Here is a 16488-nt window from a genome sequence, read left to right as displayed (position 1 = left end):
ACCGGTGATAACTGACAGAGTATAACTGATTCAAAGTGACGAATATAATCGGCTTTACAAATTACCCGCTCAAATAAGTGTAGACGACATTCAGAAAGCCGCACTGCATACTTCCTGGTGCTGACGTAATTTGATGACGTAGATGGATGACACAGCTGCCGCCTTGTTCTCTGATTGGTTCGCTGGACTCGCAGCGCGGGATTTCTCTGCAGCGTGTGTGAGAGTCAAGCTGGCCACAAACGTTTTAGAAAACAACATTTTTAACAGTTATGGATCCGTCTGAGGTGGAGTTCCTCGCAGAGAAAGAAATGGTGAAGATTATACCAAACTTCAGCCTTGATAAGATCTACTTAATCGGGGTGAGTACGTCAATTGCGTTTGAAAAAGGTAAATATCAGAGAGTTATTCAGCTGATTTTAGACTAGAAAATTAAACGTTCACTCAGTGATCCTCACTTCAGTCCAACAACTCAAAAATCTACTATCAGATAATCGTATTACACATTCAAGCAGGCGGGAACTGTAATGCGTGTGTATCTAATTGCATGTTTGTGTCAAGATGGTGTTGCTTTGCCAGTGTAAAACCTGTGCCTTATTCATGTCCTCAGGGTGACCTGGGTCCTTTTAACCCTGGACTCCCTGTGGATGTCCCTGTGTGGCTTGCTCTTAACCTTAAACAGAGACAGAAATGCAGAGTGATCCCTCCTGAGTGGATGGATGTTGGTAAGTCTCCATGGAGGTGAATCACCTATTTTCAAAATAAATGAAAAATATGAAACTAGTAAGTACAACTTGGTGATTTAACAAAATGACAAAACTTAACTCACTATTTGGAAAGTTTGCATTTCTTGATATATTTGACGGGTTTTTTTTTCTGTGTTGTCAGACACTTTGATTTTGAGTTTGATCTGAGGCTGTTCCAGTGTTCTGATCACATCTGTATCTCAACAGTGGCATGAAAAGTCTGTTTATAATGAAACATAAGCTGGTCGATATGATCATAACCCTTGAGTTTTCATCCACGATGTCTCTAAGAAACATGCACACAGTCCTCCATCTGAAGATGTTTTTGTTTTATAGATGATGCATAGATTGTACCCCAAATCTTTAATTATTTTAAAGTGACTTTCGGATTTTCTCTACTTTCATGTAACTATTTTCAAAGTCAAAAGTCAAAGTGAGCTAAGCTCTAAGCTAAGCTCTATTTTAAAGGTAAATCTTCAAAGAGATGAGAGGCCGTGCAGCATAGCTGCTCGAGCTGTGATCACCTTTGATTACTAGCCGAGCTCGAGGAAACAAGGTAATGTTGACTCCAGACTGTTTAGAGCAAGTTAGTATTTCATCCCCATGGCAGTATCTTGAATTTAACCCTAAACTTAATAAAGCCAACTAGTAAAAACATTCTTGCTGTGTAAGACGTTTTGTTTATTTGTTTTAATATTGGACTAATTAAATTGATCCAGAAATATTCTGTTGTTTCAGGCAAAAAGAGAGATACATTATTCTCTTCTTGAAGAAATGAGGATATGACTTTAGTTCAAACTGATAAAAAAAAAAAAAAAAAAAAAAAGTATTGTGGAGTTTTGCAATACAAGTTCAAAAACTTTTTTTCCTTCTATTCTACCATTGTCAAGATGCAAAACCAAGGCTGGATGGAAAAGACAAAACAGAACAGGATTTCCTTACAAAAGTGTTTTTTTTTTTTTCAGATACTGTTTTATTTTTGATGCATTTTTGTCATCGGTGTGCTTGCTTTGTGTCAACGTGCAGAGAAACTGGAAGAGATGCGAGAGCTTGAGAGAAAAGAAGAGGCCTTCACTCCGGTCCCCAGTCCGTACTACATGGAGCTGACAAAGCTGCTGCTGAACCAGTGAGTCCTGGAAACCGTCCTCAACCCCGTTCTGAACTACAGCCTCTGCATCATGTTGCATTCATGTTTCATTTTCTTTCCTTTCTTTAGTGCATCTGACAACATTCCCAAAGCTGATGAGATTCGAACGCTGGTCAAAGACATCTGGGACACTCGCATCGCCAAACTGCGCCTGTCTGCTGACAGCTTCATCAGCCAGCAGGAGGCTCATGCCAAGGTAAGACCGGTCTGGAGTGGTGATGTGAGACACTGAGGATCTCCAGTACCAGGACCTTTAGCAAGTAAAGCCACGGCTGGTATTTCCAAAACTGATTTGTCAGCTTTTACAGAACAAAAATAGCTCGGCTGAAACTAATTTAAATGCCATAATGAGCATCCTCCTAATTGTTTATATGGAAAATAATCAAAATGGTTTGTAAAGAAGTTGAGAATATCAACAAAAGATAAAAGTTCTGTCCTGCTGAACTTGTTTGTTTCTCCAGCTGGATAACCTGACTCTGATGGAGATCAACACCATACGAGCTTTCTTTCTGGATTCCCTCAACTGCATGTACAAGCTCCGCTCCAACCTGCAGCCCGGCTCCGCCACGGGACAGTTCACAGACTTTTAATCCCCGAGGCCCAAGAACAAAACGTGGGAAGGACTGAAGTTCCACCTTTCTGGAAATTACCTGACTCTGTACATATTTAAAAGCCTGTGAGCTGTTTGTGATGAGTGCATATTTAAATGATTTGAAGGTAGTGTGTGTTTTTGTTTCATTAAATGATAAATAATTTTATGTCTGTGATATACATGTAATTTTTTTATAACAGTGTTTTCTGATTTATCAGTGTGTTTTCATTAAAGTTTACTGGAGTGATTATTTCGTCCGAACTGATTAAAGACAAAAATGCTTAAGTATTTGTATCAATGATTGTCAGAGACAATCAACATCAGTTATAAATCTCATACGACGCCACACATCAAACATCGAAAAGGTCAGCTCTGATCGAACACCTTTATCCATCTTCAATCCCGGAGCCGGTCCCATCTGACTGGGCGATGGCGGGGTACCACGAGGACAGCTCACCAGTCACACACACACAGCTGCTGCTACCTACTACCCGTTAGCCTTGAGTGCATGTTTTATTTATCTATTTCAGTGAGAGGGGAAGTCTGAGTACCTGGAGAAACCACACACATTTACAGTGAGAACATTGCAGACTTAATGCAAAAACCAAACCTGAAAAAGTCGGGTGGGGGGCGGGGTTCTTAAACACTCAACTACTTTACAGATCAGAAAAAGGTGATTTCCACTGCCTGTCTGTGGGGGTCTAACAGCATGCAGGCTTTCACAGGTGACTGCTGAACCTGAAAGAAAAATGTCTTTGATGCATGTAATGCCGATACAGTTGTGCAAATCTGACCTCAAGTTTAATATGTATTCTTTTTCTAAATTTACTTGAAAGATAACACAAAAAAATTGAAGACTTGCTTTTTCTCAAAGGTAATATATGCAAACTGTTGTCATTTCAGTGCTGAGTGGCAGCAGTGTGCAAATATTTATTAAAAAAAACCCAAAAAAACGACCTTTTGACAATTACTTTTTAATTTTTAGAGTTCAGATCTGCTGATTCTGTCCTTATAACAGAAAAAGAAAAGCACTGGACTGGAGTGACTCTACCATCTAGTGGTACAGTGTACTTTTTACATTCTTTTTAGAAATGTTCTAGTTGAATTTTTTAGGCAAAAAAATATGAAAAATCTTATATCTCAAGATTTTTGTTGTAAATTAGTACACTTTTTTTAAACTACTGTAAATAAACACCACACACACACACACACACACACACACACACACACACACACACACACACACAAAACTTACTTAGTCACATGCTTCATCAGGACCCACAAACAAAGGTTGATGTTGAACATTTTTGAAATATTTTATTTTCTTTTTTGTCTGAAATCACAGCCATATATTCATAAATACCTAATTACTACATTCAACAAAGAATATATTACATTACAATGAATTCAAACAAGTACATTTTTTTTAAAACAGGATTTCACAGCATCTAGACATCCTCCACTGAGTCATGGGACTATTGCATGAATGTGCGTGGATTGGGCGATACGGGGAGGCCGAGCGAAGAGGCCGACTGCGCTGCACCGCCCTCCCCTGCTCACGGGCAGCGAACCTCACGCCGCGCACGCTCCCTCGTTTACTGATCGGCTGCACTGCTGGCTCCGCTCTGACTACGCCGTGTATTCCTCTGATCTGGATTAGGGCTCACTGGAAAATAAGTCGCTTAGATAAAGGATTGAGAGTTTCTTATTGACTTGCACACGTTTGGAGTATGTGAATCCCAAAGTAGACACTTCAGTGTAATATGGTAAGTCCCTGATAAATGATGTTGGACGACTGTGGACTACGACTCATTCATATGCTCCCAAATTCTTGAGGCACTTATAAGTAATCTAGCCTATGCATGGGGGGAGTGTGTGTGTTTGTGTTTGTGTGTGTGTGTGTGTGTGTGTGTGTGTGTGTGTGTGTGTGTGTGTAGGGGAGGGGGGTGTTGTGCTTCAGTCTTTTTTAATCATTTTGTAAAAAAACAAAACCAAAACAGTTTTCCATTGGATTCTGAAATTCTTACACGAGCTACAGTGTATGACGTTAATGAGCCGAATTTCAAACTGACAAAACTGTCCATTTTGCAATTTTGTGTGATTTCCAGCCTGTTATTTAGAATATGTTGGCAACTGTGAATATTGGAGGATCCCAAAAAGAGGGGGAAATTACAAAGATACCGAGCTAGGACAAAGGCATTCGACAGCTGTAGGAGGATGGCCTGTGTTGGTTTCAGTGTTCAGCGACCCAATTACACCTCCAACCAAAATCCTACCGTTTGTTTTGTTTTTGGCACCGTGTCCTCTACTGGCGGCTGATAAGAGCTTCATGTTTTAAGGCGTAACATTATGCAAACAGACTCTGTGTTTGAGTCCAATGCTGTATGACGTAAATACAAAATAAAGCGAAGGTCCAATAGTGACAACAAAGCAGGAGGAGACAGTTTTATTTGCTGGCTGCTTGAGAGACTCTTCATGTTTGTAACTGAAAAAAAAAAGAGAAAGAGATAAAAACAAAAGAAAATAAATGTATCACTGTGGGACTGCACTCAGCGGGAGGATATTGAAAGCGAACCGGTGATGCCAGCTGAAGTGGAGCTGACCAGCAGAGCCGCTGAAACGGGCACTGAAACAGAGACGTGTTGCTGTGACGGAAACGGGGGGGTCGGAGGGCAGAAGCCGTGTCTCAGGACCCCCGAGTTAGCCTCGCTGACTCAGGAGGCCGGGTAAGGCCAGGTGAGGCCAGGTGAGGCCAGGTGAGGCCAGGTGAGGCCAGGTGAGGCCAGATGAGTCTGGGTCTCAGCTGTGCTGCCAGGACAGAGTCAGAGGAGGAGCGCATGCTGCTTTCTTTCACTCCAGTAAATGTTTCAAAACAAGCTGTTCTGGCCAGCAGCAGTACAAACACTAAAAGCAAGGCTTTCTCTTCCAACTCAAAAAAACAAAAAACAAAACAAAAAAAAAAAAGCATAAACATATAAAAATGGCAGGCTTTTTCTTTCAAAAGAACAATGATTAAAGTAATAAAAACATACAAAAATTCTTTTAAGTCTTCATATTATATACAATACAAGGCTGAAGCACCTTTTAAATTTTTTTATTTTCAAATTTTCTATTTCGAAATAAAACATTTCCTTAATTCTTTCCAAAAATGTGCATTTTAAGTTCTTCCTTAATTTGAACAGTTCATTGTTGTAACACAGTACCACCAGGTAGTTCTTCAGCTTTGAGTAAGTGCATTTCCAGTTCAAAAGCTCACGTGGCCACCGCGGTCACGTCTGTCCCCGCTGACCAGAAGCCTTCATTTGGAGATCTGGAGCTTTCAAGTCTGGTGACGGCGCCCCTCGGGGGGCAGCTGCTCCCTCATTGGCAGGATTGTCTGTGGCTGTGGCAGTGAGGGATGCAGGGACTGAGCAGCAGAGCAGCAGGGATTGAAGAGTGTGAGAAGCGGGCTTCTGTGTGTGTGTGTGTGTGTGTGTGTGTGTGTGTGTGTGTGTGTGTGTGTGTGTTGATCTTCAGGTTCTCCTGCCTGATAACCACGCTGATCTCGGGGTTGGCTACATTGGCACACGGCAGCGGCTCGTGGTGCAGTCCCTGGCTCGCCGCCGTCCAAAGACTGAATGTCCTTCACTGAATGGTCCTGTCTTCTGTGCATTCATCCATCCATCCACTCGTTCATTCATCCATTCAATTCATTCAACTTATCTCTGCCATGGAGCCGTCAGGACCACGTCATGAAAAATAAACTCTGGGTGTCAGTCTGAGAGGGGGTGGGGGGGTGGGGTGGCCACAGCCCCCGGGGGCCGTCGGGTCACTGCGTCAGGGTCACCTGGGCGGGTAGCCTTTGTAATGGCCGCTTCTCGGCCAGTGCGTCTGCGGCAGCGTCAAACACTTCCTGAAGTGCTCCAGCTCTGCTTGTAGCTTCTCCCGTTCCACTGCCAGCTTCTGTCTCTGCGACATCAGCTCCTGTGTGGAAAACAAGACACAAAATACAAGCAAGAATTACTATCAGCCTTTTCACTACAGGTTTCCTGTGTGTGTGCATGTGTGTGTGTGTGTGTGTGCGCGTGTGTGTGTTGTCTTACCCCCATGCTATGCGACAGCTGCTCAGCAGTCAGACTGAGGTTGTAGTTCTGAGCTTCTAGTCTCCGGCACTGGTTCTGCAATACGTGTCGCTCCAGACTTTGCTCTGTGGAACAATGCAGAGGAAAACAAGGAGAACAAGCGATCAACAGCTGATCGGGAGGAAAGAAAGACAACCATCGACACAGTGGATGGCTGTATGCTCACCTTCTACATATTCCTGATAAGCTTCAAATATAGATTCGATCCCCTGCCATTTAAACACCGGAGCCTCCTCCTCCTCCTCATCGTCTTCGTCGTCCGAGTCCTCGGGCCCGGACAGGTCCTCTCTGCTCGCCAAGGCGTCTCTGTGCGGCGGCGCCGAGACGTGCTGCCCGTTGGACTGGGGGTGGGACAGTGGGAGCGGGAGGGAGAACGACTGCGTGCTGGAGTGGGACTGTGGATGTGGCTGTGGCGGCGGCGGCGGTCGGCCCGGGGCGCTCTGCAGCTCTGGAATGTTGTAATGAACAGAGGACTCCTGCAGGTGGGACGACTCCGACGCCCCCGTGGCTCCACCTGCATGAAGCGCCAGGACAGGGAGCGGCATCAGCGGTTTAATGCCAGAGACTAAACATCGTCATTTACATGTTAAGAAATATGATTGTCGCTGAAAAGACCTTCTTTGGTTGTTACTCGTTCCACAAACAAAAAGATTTCCACCATTTTTGAATTCTTACTGATTTCTTTAATGTAAAAAAAAATGACTTGTGAAATATATTTTAATTAAGGATTTAATTTTTAAACGAAACATGTTTGAACTATATCAGGTTATGTGTCACAAATATAAAATCTAGACAGCTTTCAAAATAAAATAAAAAAACCTCCATTTTATTCCAAATGTTTCGATGTTCACAAGTAAGTCTTTTTTTTTTGTTTGTTTTTTTGCACATATGGCAGCAAATATTGTTGGTTTCTTTAAATTTCAGGCATTCTGAATCCAAAACGATAATTCTGCTGGTTTTAAAAAGTAGATAATGAGGATAATCAGTCATAAAGTCAAACACTTCACTCATGTGCAGGTTTAAAATGACAAATTGCTGAATTGAAATGTCAGCCAATTCATAGGTCAATGCTGGGCTTATCAGGGACAGCAGATTAAAAAACTGTCTCTTCAGCCTGCTCTCTTGTCTCTGTGCTGATAAACTGCCTGACAGTCAACGTGAGAGAGACGTTCACGCTCCGTCTACCTTTGTGTTTTTGCAGAGCCTTCTGAGTGGACTGAAGCACGGACTCATGGAACTGCTGGGCGAATTCCTCCGGCGTGAAGCTGTCCCACGGTTTTGTGCGGCCGTTGATGCTGTGAAGGCCTTCTTTGGCCTGCAGGGGGAGCGGGGGCCGCAAGCTGTTCAGGAGACTGGAGCTCCTCTTGGAGATGGGTCCCTCGCTGGGCCCCCGGGCCTTGTCTGGGTAGACAGCTGGGGAAGGTGGTGCCTTTGGTCTTAATGTATCCCCGAGGGGTTTTGTGTGGCCATTGGGGGATGCTGGGCAATGCGAGGGGGGGCTATGCGGTCTGAGATTATGGTGGTCTTCTGATTCAGAGGAAGGCTGGCCAAACGCTGTATCTGCAATCATGCGAGCATATGTTAGAGGCCAGAAGGTCACGATCCACACGACTACAGCTGTAACGCTGCGGGTAAAAAAACGGCTGCTTTACATTCACAACTCCGATTCAGATACATTACACACATCAACAAAGTCTAATGCAGCCGCAATGAGAGCACGTATGTTTATATTCATTAGCATATTGTCTTACCGGAGATCTGTGCTGGAGGGCTCTTACACAGCGGATGAGGTGCATTTCTGATGGTATCCAAGGTTACGCTCTTTTCTTTAATGGCCTGAAGCAGCTCCAACACCCTTTCATTATCTAAGAATGAAGAAGAACCGCTGCAGCATTATTACTGTCGGTATATGTCTAATTCAGTTTCATAAGCTCCTTTATATATATATATAATCTTACTATAGTTCTTAGTTAATAGTGGACAAGAAAATGTTAAAAAGTAAAAGGCAGACATGTAGAACATGTGCATGTATAAACTGAATCTTGACACGAGTCCGCATTTCAATAAAAGGTTACACTATATATTCTTTTATACATGCAGCTATATTTTCAGAGTCCCTTTACAATGGCCTGCTGGAGTCGGCATGCTAATGAGAACATGGTGCAAATAAAGCTGATAGAGCTGAGGCGTAATGAAGCATTATTAAGCTGCAGAACCAACTGTGAATGAATACTACTGAGTATCAGCTAATGAGGACGCAATCACTCCTTTTTTTCCCCCCCCGAACTGAAACAAGATGTCAAAGAGCAAAGATGAGATAAGTACTTGGTTTGGGTGTTTTAATGGTACATTAAGGGCGCGGTGATGTCTTAATTTCTAACATTCTGAAGAACAATGTTTCCTGCTTTGTTCTGTCTCAACCTTTTAGGAGGCAAATCAAACCTTTTAACCCGACTGTTGAGGAACATTTCTCAACTTTATAGAAACGGCCTTTGTCTGCGCAAAGTTAGACATATTTACGCTTTTCTAGTTGAAATATTCTTTAAAAGGTGGGTCATTCAAGACTGAGAAGTAATGCACTTAGTTTATTATTATCATGTTCATAAAAGAGATGGTGCCACAGGCATTGGTTTTCAGTTGATAGTGCTCATGTTTGTAACAGTTTTTTTTACTTGCATATTTCCACTATAAATGTATAAATTGTGTGCATCAACTGGAATTTCAAAATACTTTGCCAAAGGTGAGGTGCCACACACTCAAACACTGGTGGTTACACTACTGCAGGGAATACTACAACATAACACCTATAACAATATTTGCTCATACATTTTTTCGGACATATTCTTGTATTTTTACCAATAGGAAATTAAAAAAAAGTTACCAAATATGGTCACGTGTGTAAAAAAGGGTAGATAACATTAAAATGATCAATCATGTTAACAACACATTTCCTTCAATTGTGCCTTATATTTTGCCAGCAGTCAGCGTCCTCAACATCTCAGAGATGGACTAAGAAGGTTTTACCTCTCCTCTGCTGTATGGTGACGTGGGACAGTCTGAACATGGTGAGGAAGCGCTTCTTATCCTCGAGCTCTGGCGCTCGGTCCATCTCCTCGGGGGTGAATCGTGTGCTGAGCTGAGGAGGAGGAGTGCGTTTGGACTGTGAGGCAGGTGAGGGGCTCCGCTCCCGCAGCATCCTCCTCCTCTTTCTTCTCTTCTGCTGCACGAGCTCGTCTCGTCTGCCTACTGTCGTCAGGCTGAACACTCCCAGGAAGTCCAATTTCTGAATGAAGAGGAAGCAGGGGTAACTGACAGCGACGCTTCATGACGCAGGCCGACGTTAGAGCGGCGCTCCTGCTGCGGTTTTACCTCTGTGGAGTCGTCCAGCTTGAGGGGGGGCTGCTCTGCTACTCTCCTGAGGTGAGCTCTCACCTCTTCCTCATCGCTCTCATCATATGAGTCATCCAGCTCATAGTAGTAACCTGCGGCAGCAGGAAAAAGTCACACTTCACACACATTTTTTTTAATCCTCAAAGAAAAGCTGATTTGCATCAAAGATGATGCATCAAAGAATGATTTTCCACATTGGATGTGAGGAATACCTTTTTCCCTGGCCTCCTTCCTCCTCTTCTCCTCCAGGTCCAGCTTGCTGACGGGCCTCCGGTGCTGCTGAAGGAACTCGTCATAGATCAGCATCGATTCCGGACACATCCCCATCGAGGTTAACGGCCCGATGCCCGGCCCACTGACCAATCCCAGTCCTTGATTATGTCTGCTGTGCCCTGGATGTCCCTGAAGGCCTTTGAGTCCAATGTTGCTTTTTACATTTCCCTCCAGTTCATACTGGCTGGAAAGAGACAGAGACGCCCTCTGCTGGCTCAAAAAGGTCTGGGTGGATTTCTCTAGATCGGCGAGGAATGTGCTGGGCTCAGGCAGGCCCGGGGGACCTCTCAGAGGTGTGTACTTTTCCATCGCGCCGCCATCTCTCCTCCGGGCTCCGTCGTCGTATTTGGAGGGCCCCGGGGGCAGCCGGCTGAGCTCGTAGTGCGCCATCCCTGAGGGCTCGTGGTTACGTCTGGCCTCCGACGCCGTTTCTATGAGAGATGCAGGGTTCCACAGGGTGGTGGGAGGCGGAGGGTGATGTTCACGCGGCTGTGGAGGTTTGGGTGAGATGAGCGGCGGAGGGGCGCCTAAGTGAGGGTGGAGGTCCCGGCTTCCCGGTTCATGGTGATTTGGTATGGATCTGCAGAAACACATTGAGAGAGTATGAGAACGTATGCTTGACAATATCTCAACCGTATTCTACAATTGAAAGAAAAAAAAGAGGTTTCCCAATCAGCCGTGCTACGATGAGACAGGCAGCAGTGCAACTGTGCCCGACACACTTCTTTCATTCAGTCATGTCAGGATGGTTTGTGGTTTTGCGTGCCTGAGCAAAGGAGTGTTATCACGCCCAGGCAGAGTAGCCCTGAGCAGAGGGAGGATGTGGCCAAGGCACACACTGTCCTCCAGATACACAGGCCTGTTTTTGATCCGCTAGGCTCTTGTAGTGTGCCATGTATGTGCAGGTGCGTATATATAAAGGGAACAATATATTTTCCAGTGACAGACGGGCTGCCATAAGACTGAAAACAGAGATAGATTTAAAAAAAAGAAAAAAAAAGAAATAATAGGCCATAGATGTATGTCGAACAGAAAAAAAAAAAAAAAACACACAAAGAAAATGGAAAACTGCGTAGTGGTAGGAAGGAAATAACAGTGAGTAAGATAGATAGGCAGATGGCTGATGGACACTGTCTCAAGCATCTTTCCAAATCAGACCTGGCAGGAGAGCATGCTGCATGACCAGTTAAATTATCCATGCCTCCTGTTTGTGTTTTCACTTTTGTGTGTGTGAGTAAATGTGTGTTTTATCTGCAATCTGCAGCCTGTGAGCTGTGATTATACTGTAGGGTTACTGATAGCAGATCTCTGTGTGTGTGTGTGTGTGTGTGTGTGTGTGTGTGTGTGTGTGTGTGTGTGTGTGTGTCATGTCCGACCAGCCTTAACCACAGCATCGCCCCTGAATCACACGCAAGTCAAACATGGACAGTGTAACAAAGGAGGGTAGGTATGGGGGCTTATGTTGTGCAAGGTTGAGAGGATTATCTGAGAATTAGCCCTTGTGTATCTTAGCAGTCCTCCTCACTGCCTGTTCAAAAGCCCAGCAAATACCCACTCATTAAACGGCAATCATAACGACTCGTCGCCGCAATCTACATCAACACCTAAACTCGGACAGCTGTTTTCCTCCCAGCCAGGCCTGGAAGGTGGCGCGGAAAGACAGAAATACGAGATGTGACACATGTGACAGGTTTTTAATCTTTCTTCCAGGACGGCTTGAAAACAAACTTCTAAAGCCTGCCAGCATCTGAGGCTTCAAAACACAGACACGACTGTCCCTATCAGGCTAACGCATGAAGGCAAAAGCCCCAAAAATAGCATGTGCATCGAAAGCAACCACACAGACCCCAGAATTCTGTGTCTCTATCAGATCAAACACAGAGGACAAAACTGCTATACTAAGGAGAAATTAAACACTGTCATGGCATGCAGTAAAGAAAACAAAGGAAAGGTTCTGCACATGTTGGCCGTCGCACCTGTGTGAGTCTGTCCTGTGATCTGCAGCATCAGCTGGGCGGCCCAGATCCAGGTGCTGCTCCAGAACCTGCTGGCGGAATTCAGACACCTGGTACTGGCGGTCCTCCTTCTCCTGACGCAGCTTGCGTTGCCGTGCCAACCACCTCTCCTCCTCGTTGGTCCTCTGGGCAATCATGGAGTTCTGCAGCCCGGCCCCTACAGAGCCGGGTCCCATGTAGAGGCTGTGGCCTGAGATCAGACCGGGGATGGGGTGGTGAGGCTGGACCATTGCAGCATGGATTCCTGGTGGGACAGGTTTAGGGGCTGGAAGGGCGGGCTCTTTGGTTTTATCTGCAGGAGAAGAAAGCCCACAGGAAAAAAAAAAAAAAAAAATTAGGGCTGTAACCCTCTGTATGGTGCGAATGTCTGTCTTGATCGCGACTCCTCCAGTTTCCTCTACAGAAATGCCTTAGCAAGCACTCTTAAAATAACACAGTGGAGCAGCAGAGCACGAGTACCAGTTCATGAAAAAGACAAAACATAGTGTCATCCCTCCCACTGTACGGCACACACAAAAACACAAGTCCTCTGGTGACCCTCCGAGGAGGGACATCCTGCACTCTGAGAATCACCCAGTGAAGCATTATGTCTGGTTTGAACTCATACATGAAAAAAAAATAAGAAACTGATTAACTCATTGGTTAAAATATGGACACACATCAGTGGAAGCAGCATGAATGCAGTTTATAGAGGCTATGTGGGTTACGGGACACATACCAGCCCGATTGGGGGTTAGTCTTTCAGGCTTGGTTCGCTCATCCTGTCCTCTCATGGCATGAAGCTCAGCCAGGTAGTGGTTCTCCATGGCTTTGGATGCCTGCAGCTCCTTCTCCCTCAATGCCCTCTCTTTCTGCCTCTCCAGTTCCTTCTCTCTTTCTCTTTCCTTCTCTCGTTCTCTCTCCCGCTCCCGCTCTCTCTCGCGCTCCCTCTCCCTCTCCAGCTCCTTCTCCCGTTCCCGCTCCCTCTCTCGCTCCCTCTCGCGCTCCTTCTCTCTCTCCACCTCGCGCTCCCTCTCTTTTTCGCGCTCGCGCTCCCGTTCCCGTTCCCTCTCTCGCTGCCGCAGCTCATCCTCCAGCTGAAGCCTGAATGACAAAGTGGACAAAGAAACAAAAGAAGAGGGGAGAGATCAGTGAAATGAGAGGACGGCCCACAGTCACGGCGCACTGCTGAGATTAACCTCATGACGAGACTTTACCTTTCCGACTGCAGCGCCGACAGTGAGGGGTGTGTGAAGTCTCCAGGGTAACGGACCCCCGGTAAGTGCATGTGAACAGCAGAGGGATGGATGGGGGGTAAAGCGCCCCCTGTTGGCAGCGGATAGAAAGGTGACCTCAAAGCTGAGAGGCAGAATGGATCGTCCATCCTGGGAGTTCAAAATTTCGATTTGAAAAAAAAAACAAAAAAAAAAACAAAGAAAGAAAGAAAGAGTTAGTGTGTGACAGTGGAGCGTTCACTTTCATTAACCTTTGTACTTCCATCCTTCAAAGAAGCAACATCACGAGGTCCACAGCCTTTCATGGATGCAGCAGTTTCTGTCAGCTCGCCTCAGCCATCACACAGCAGTCTGCAAGACACTGTGCTGTGCGCTTGTATGTGTGTGTGTGTGTGTGTGTGTGTGTGTGTGCGTGTGTGTGTTCAACCCCTCATTAAGTCCATTACAGCACAGTGTGTGATGGGCGCTGTAGTCCTGTGATGTTGCTCGGTTGACAGACGGGAGGCAGGCAGGCTGTGTGACAGCCCAAAGCAAGCAGGGTCCCTCTCAACACACACATATCCAGAGCCCAACAATCATTCAGTGTACATTTGGATTAATTCTTTCCCCTCAAGAAATTATTCTAAATCCTTTTTCTGATGCTGCATCTCCGTTGACGATTCAGTAACTCCGACTGCTGTTCCTGTCAAGGACGTCGAGTCGCCGCAAACAAAACATTGTTTTTCTTATGAGACAGCTTTCAAACCAGAACATGTAATTTCCTAAAGGTGTAAATTCTGTACACCTGCTAAGCTAGGATGATTGAGACCAGCTTCAGTTTTCTAAGATTTTAGTTGGGGGCAATGGCCAAAAGGATGAAGACAACAAAAAGGGACTCAGGTCTCAGTTTCACTGATTTAGGAGGCTTCAAAATACGTAGAACCTAAAGTTATTCTTTGGTTTATTCTGCTTCACAGAAAAAAAAAAAAATTAGAAATTAAAAAAAAATAAAAAAAATAAATAAAAAAATCAGGTATCACACTTCTCGATAACGAGAAGAGGTATTAAGTATCTGTACTTCGCTTAGTATTTTTTTCCTCACTTTTTACTTTTACCAACACTGGTACACAGATATGTGCATTTTCTACTTAAAAACTCAACTTAACTTTATTTATATAGCACTTTAAAACAACTACTGCTGCCACAAAGTGCTGTACAAAGTCATAAATATAAGTGCAAGTGCAAAATAAAATGCAGTAAGAACAAAGCAAACAAAATCAACATTTAAAAAAGAATTTGGCTTAAAACTCTCTTGAAAATAGACTAGTTGAATCAGTACTTCCACCAGTCTTTTCTTTAACCACACAAAATAGCCAAGCTGTACCGCCACTAAAATTCAGAACATTCTTGCGTGTGTGAATGATTTGGCTGATATTATCACACACAATATGAATACACTTTAATCAATCCTGTGACAGCAATCGCGTGAGGACTTGGCCAGTTCAGCTTTTTCAATCTTTAAAATGAAACGATTTCATGTCAAGGTCACTTTTACTTTAAATGAGCACATTTAATTTGCGCTCACCTGAACTGGAAACCTATTTTATTTGGACTCGTCATTTCACACTTTTTTTTTTTATTTTTTTTATTCATTTATTTATTTTTAGAGGTACGACCGTCTCTCTCCTGACAAAACAAACTCACAAAAAGCATCAATGAAAACATTTCATCTTTGGCAACTTGAAATCAAGGTCATTCATGCACTGATGCATTTACTGCTGAGTTGTACAACCACTTAGTTCACTTTAATCCGCTCCATTTGCACAATTTGTTCTCAGAGGAAAAGGGTCAACAAAGCTTACCTGTATGGCGTGAAGGAGGGGTGGGGCAGGTAGCTGGGGTGGTAGTAAGCAGCTGCAGCAGCCGCAGTAGCGGGATCCAGGCCCAAGGGCAGAGAGGGCATCCGGAGAGCGTCCTCAGTGGTGGCGTAGGGCCGAAAACCCCGGAGGTACTCCTCAGGTACGGGACCAGGGGGAACTGTATTAGGCAACTGTCTGGGCAGGCTGAGAGACAAGCGAGGAAAAGTGTTTTGAGTTTGTGTATGTGTTCACCGCAGCAGAACGGCATCAGTTTTTACCAAGAAACTGGAAAGATTCTTCTTTTTTTTCCCCCCTGCACCAATGTCAACAAGACAAATGTGTGTTCATGCAGATTATTCCGCTGAATTTAATGCATCTGTGACTTATTGATTCTAAACTTTAATTAAAAAAAATGAGCAGAGACTTTCTTTAAAATCCAAAACATGCAAACTGCAAAAGAGGAAGGTGTTTTAATTACTTGAGGGGCTGAAACCGTGAATCCTGCATGACTGCGCCGGGGGTGAGACCAAAGGCATAGGGGTTTCCCAGGAGGTGAGCGGGGACCGAGGGGCCACCCTTTTCCTGGGAGAGGGCCCCCTCTGCGCCCAGACGCTCCCTGCTGGCTCCACGAGGCCCCGAGTCAGCCTGGAGAGAGAAGCAGAGGGAGAATCTCGGTCATTGTTCGCGAGGACCTGTGACCGTCACGGCTGTCAGTGCTCATGGAGCCCATCCTTTCAGCTGGAGATAGAGGGAAGAATAGGGTTTGCTTTTGGTGCCACAGCCTTCCCCGCGCTCTCTTTCTACCTCAGGCACTTTGTATATACTTTATCTGACACAGCACCACCCTGTAAAAATAGACAGCTCAACATTTCCATGAGAAGACCGTGTAATAAAATGGAGGAAGCAGGTTGAGAGCGGTTAAAAAAAAGCACTAACTCATTGTTTTATCTAATTGCAAACAAGGGATGTCATCCTTGTGATCGATGAGGATGTGGTAATGGCAGACAGCAACAGTGCTGCTAGAAATATGACGGCTTTGATCTCAGCGGCGTGCGAGTGCGCCAGCGAGAGCGTGCATATATCTTACACCCGGTAGCATCTACAGGGAAGACAACAAAGTCCAAAAAGCAACATCCCTGTGCCTCTGTTTCTCTT

At 44.8% G+C, this 16488-nt stretch overlaps 2 protein-coding genes across 4 annotated transcripts in view; one reads left to right on the top strand and one right to left on the bottom strand.

Annotated features, from left to right (window-relative positions):
- Nucleotides 1-222: 222 nt before the first annotated feature.
- gins2 (GINS complex subunit 2) lies at nucleotides 223-2697 on the top strand. Its single transcript, XM_030094052.1, has 5 exons — nucleotides 223-359; nucleotides 608-722; nucleotides 1770-1869; nucleotides 1960-2086; nucleotides 2352-2697. Exons 1-5 carry the CDS (start codon nucleotides 270-272, stop codon nucleotides 2478-2480), a joined length of 561 nt encoding a protein of 186 aa, XP_029949912.1. The 5' UTR covers nucleotides 223-269; the 3' UTR covers nucleotides 2481-2697.
- Nucleotides 2698-4376: 1679 nt separating this feature from the next.
- gse1b (Gse1 coiled-coil protein b) overlaps nucleotides 4377-16488 on the bottom strand; it is a 64297-nt gene continuing 52185 nt past the window's right edge. For all 3 annotated transcript variants that reach the window (XM_030098682.1, XM_030098699.1, XM_030098690.1), the window contains exons 4-16: nucleotides 15812-15978; nucleotides 15337-15537; nucleotides 13478-13645; nucleotides 13000-13364; nucleotides 12243-12573; nucleotides 10206-10846; nucleotides 9973-10085; nucleotides 9628-9886; nucleotides 8355-8468; nucleotides 7789-8163; nucleotides 6770-7117; nucleotides 6565-6668; nucleotides 4377-6445 (exon numbers count right to left, since the gene is read on the bottom strand). In XM_030098682.1, the coding sequence (XP_029954542.1) occupies nucleotides 6305-6445; nucleotides 6565-6668; nucleotides 6770-7117; nucleotides 7789-8163; nucleotides 8355-8468; nucleotides 9628-9886; nucleotides 9973-10085; nucleotides 10206-10846; nucleotides 12243-12573; nucleotides 13000-13364; nucleotides 13478-13645; nucleotides 15337-15537; nucleotides 15812-15978 (3327 nt within the window). In that variant the 3' untranslated portion in view covers nucleotides 4377-6304. The remainder of the gene's footprint in view (nucleotides 6446-6564; nucleotides 6669-6769; nucleotides 7118-7788; nucleotides 8164-8354; nucleotides 8469-9627; nucleotides 9887-9972; nucleotides 10086-10205; nucleotides 10847-12242; nucleotides 12574-12999; nucleotides 13365-13477; nucleotides 13646-15336; nucleotides 15538-15811; nucleotides 15979-16488) is intronic.

The sequence above is a fragment of the Salarias fasciatus genome, chromosome 1, assembly GCF_902148845.1.
Source record: "Salarias fasciatus chromosome 1, fSalaFa1.1, whole genome shotgun sequence".
NCBI classification, from domain to species: domain Eukaryota; kingdom Metazoa; phylum Chordata; class Actinopteri; order Blenniiformes; family Blenniidae; genus Salarias; species Salarias fasciatus.
The sequence above is the reverse complement of the archived record's forward strand: the minus strand, read 5'-3'. Positions and strand labels throughout refer to the sequence as shown.

What these genes read in the sequence shown, in the direction of transcription:
- gins2 (XM_030094052.1), top strand. Translation starts at nt 270, where the DNA reads ATGGATCCGTCTGAGGTGGAGTTCCTCGCAGAGAAAGAAATGGTGAAG. An exon ending in ATAAGATCTACTTAATCGGG is followed by an intron (nt 360 to 607) that starts GTGAGTACGTCA and finishes TCATGTCCTCAG; the next exon opens with GGTGACCTGGGTCCTTTTAA. An exon ending in AGCAGGAGGCTCATGCCAAG is followed by an intron (nt 2,087 to 2,351) that starts GTAAGACCGGTC and finishes TTGTTTCTCCAG; the next exon opens with CTGGATAACCTGACTCTGAT.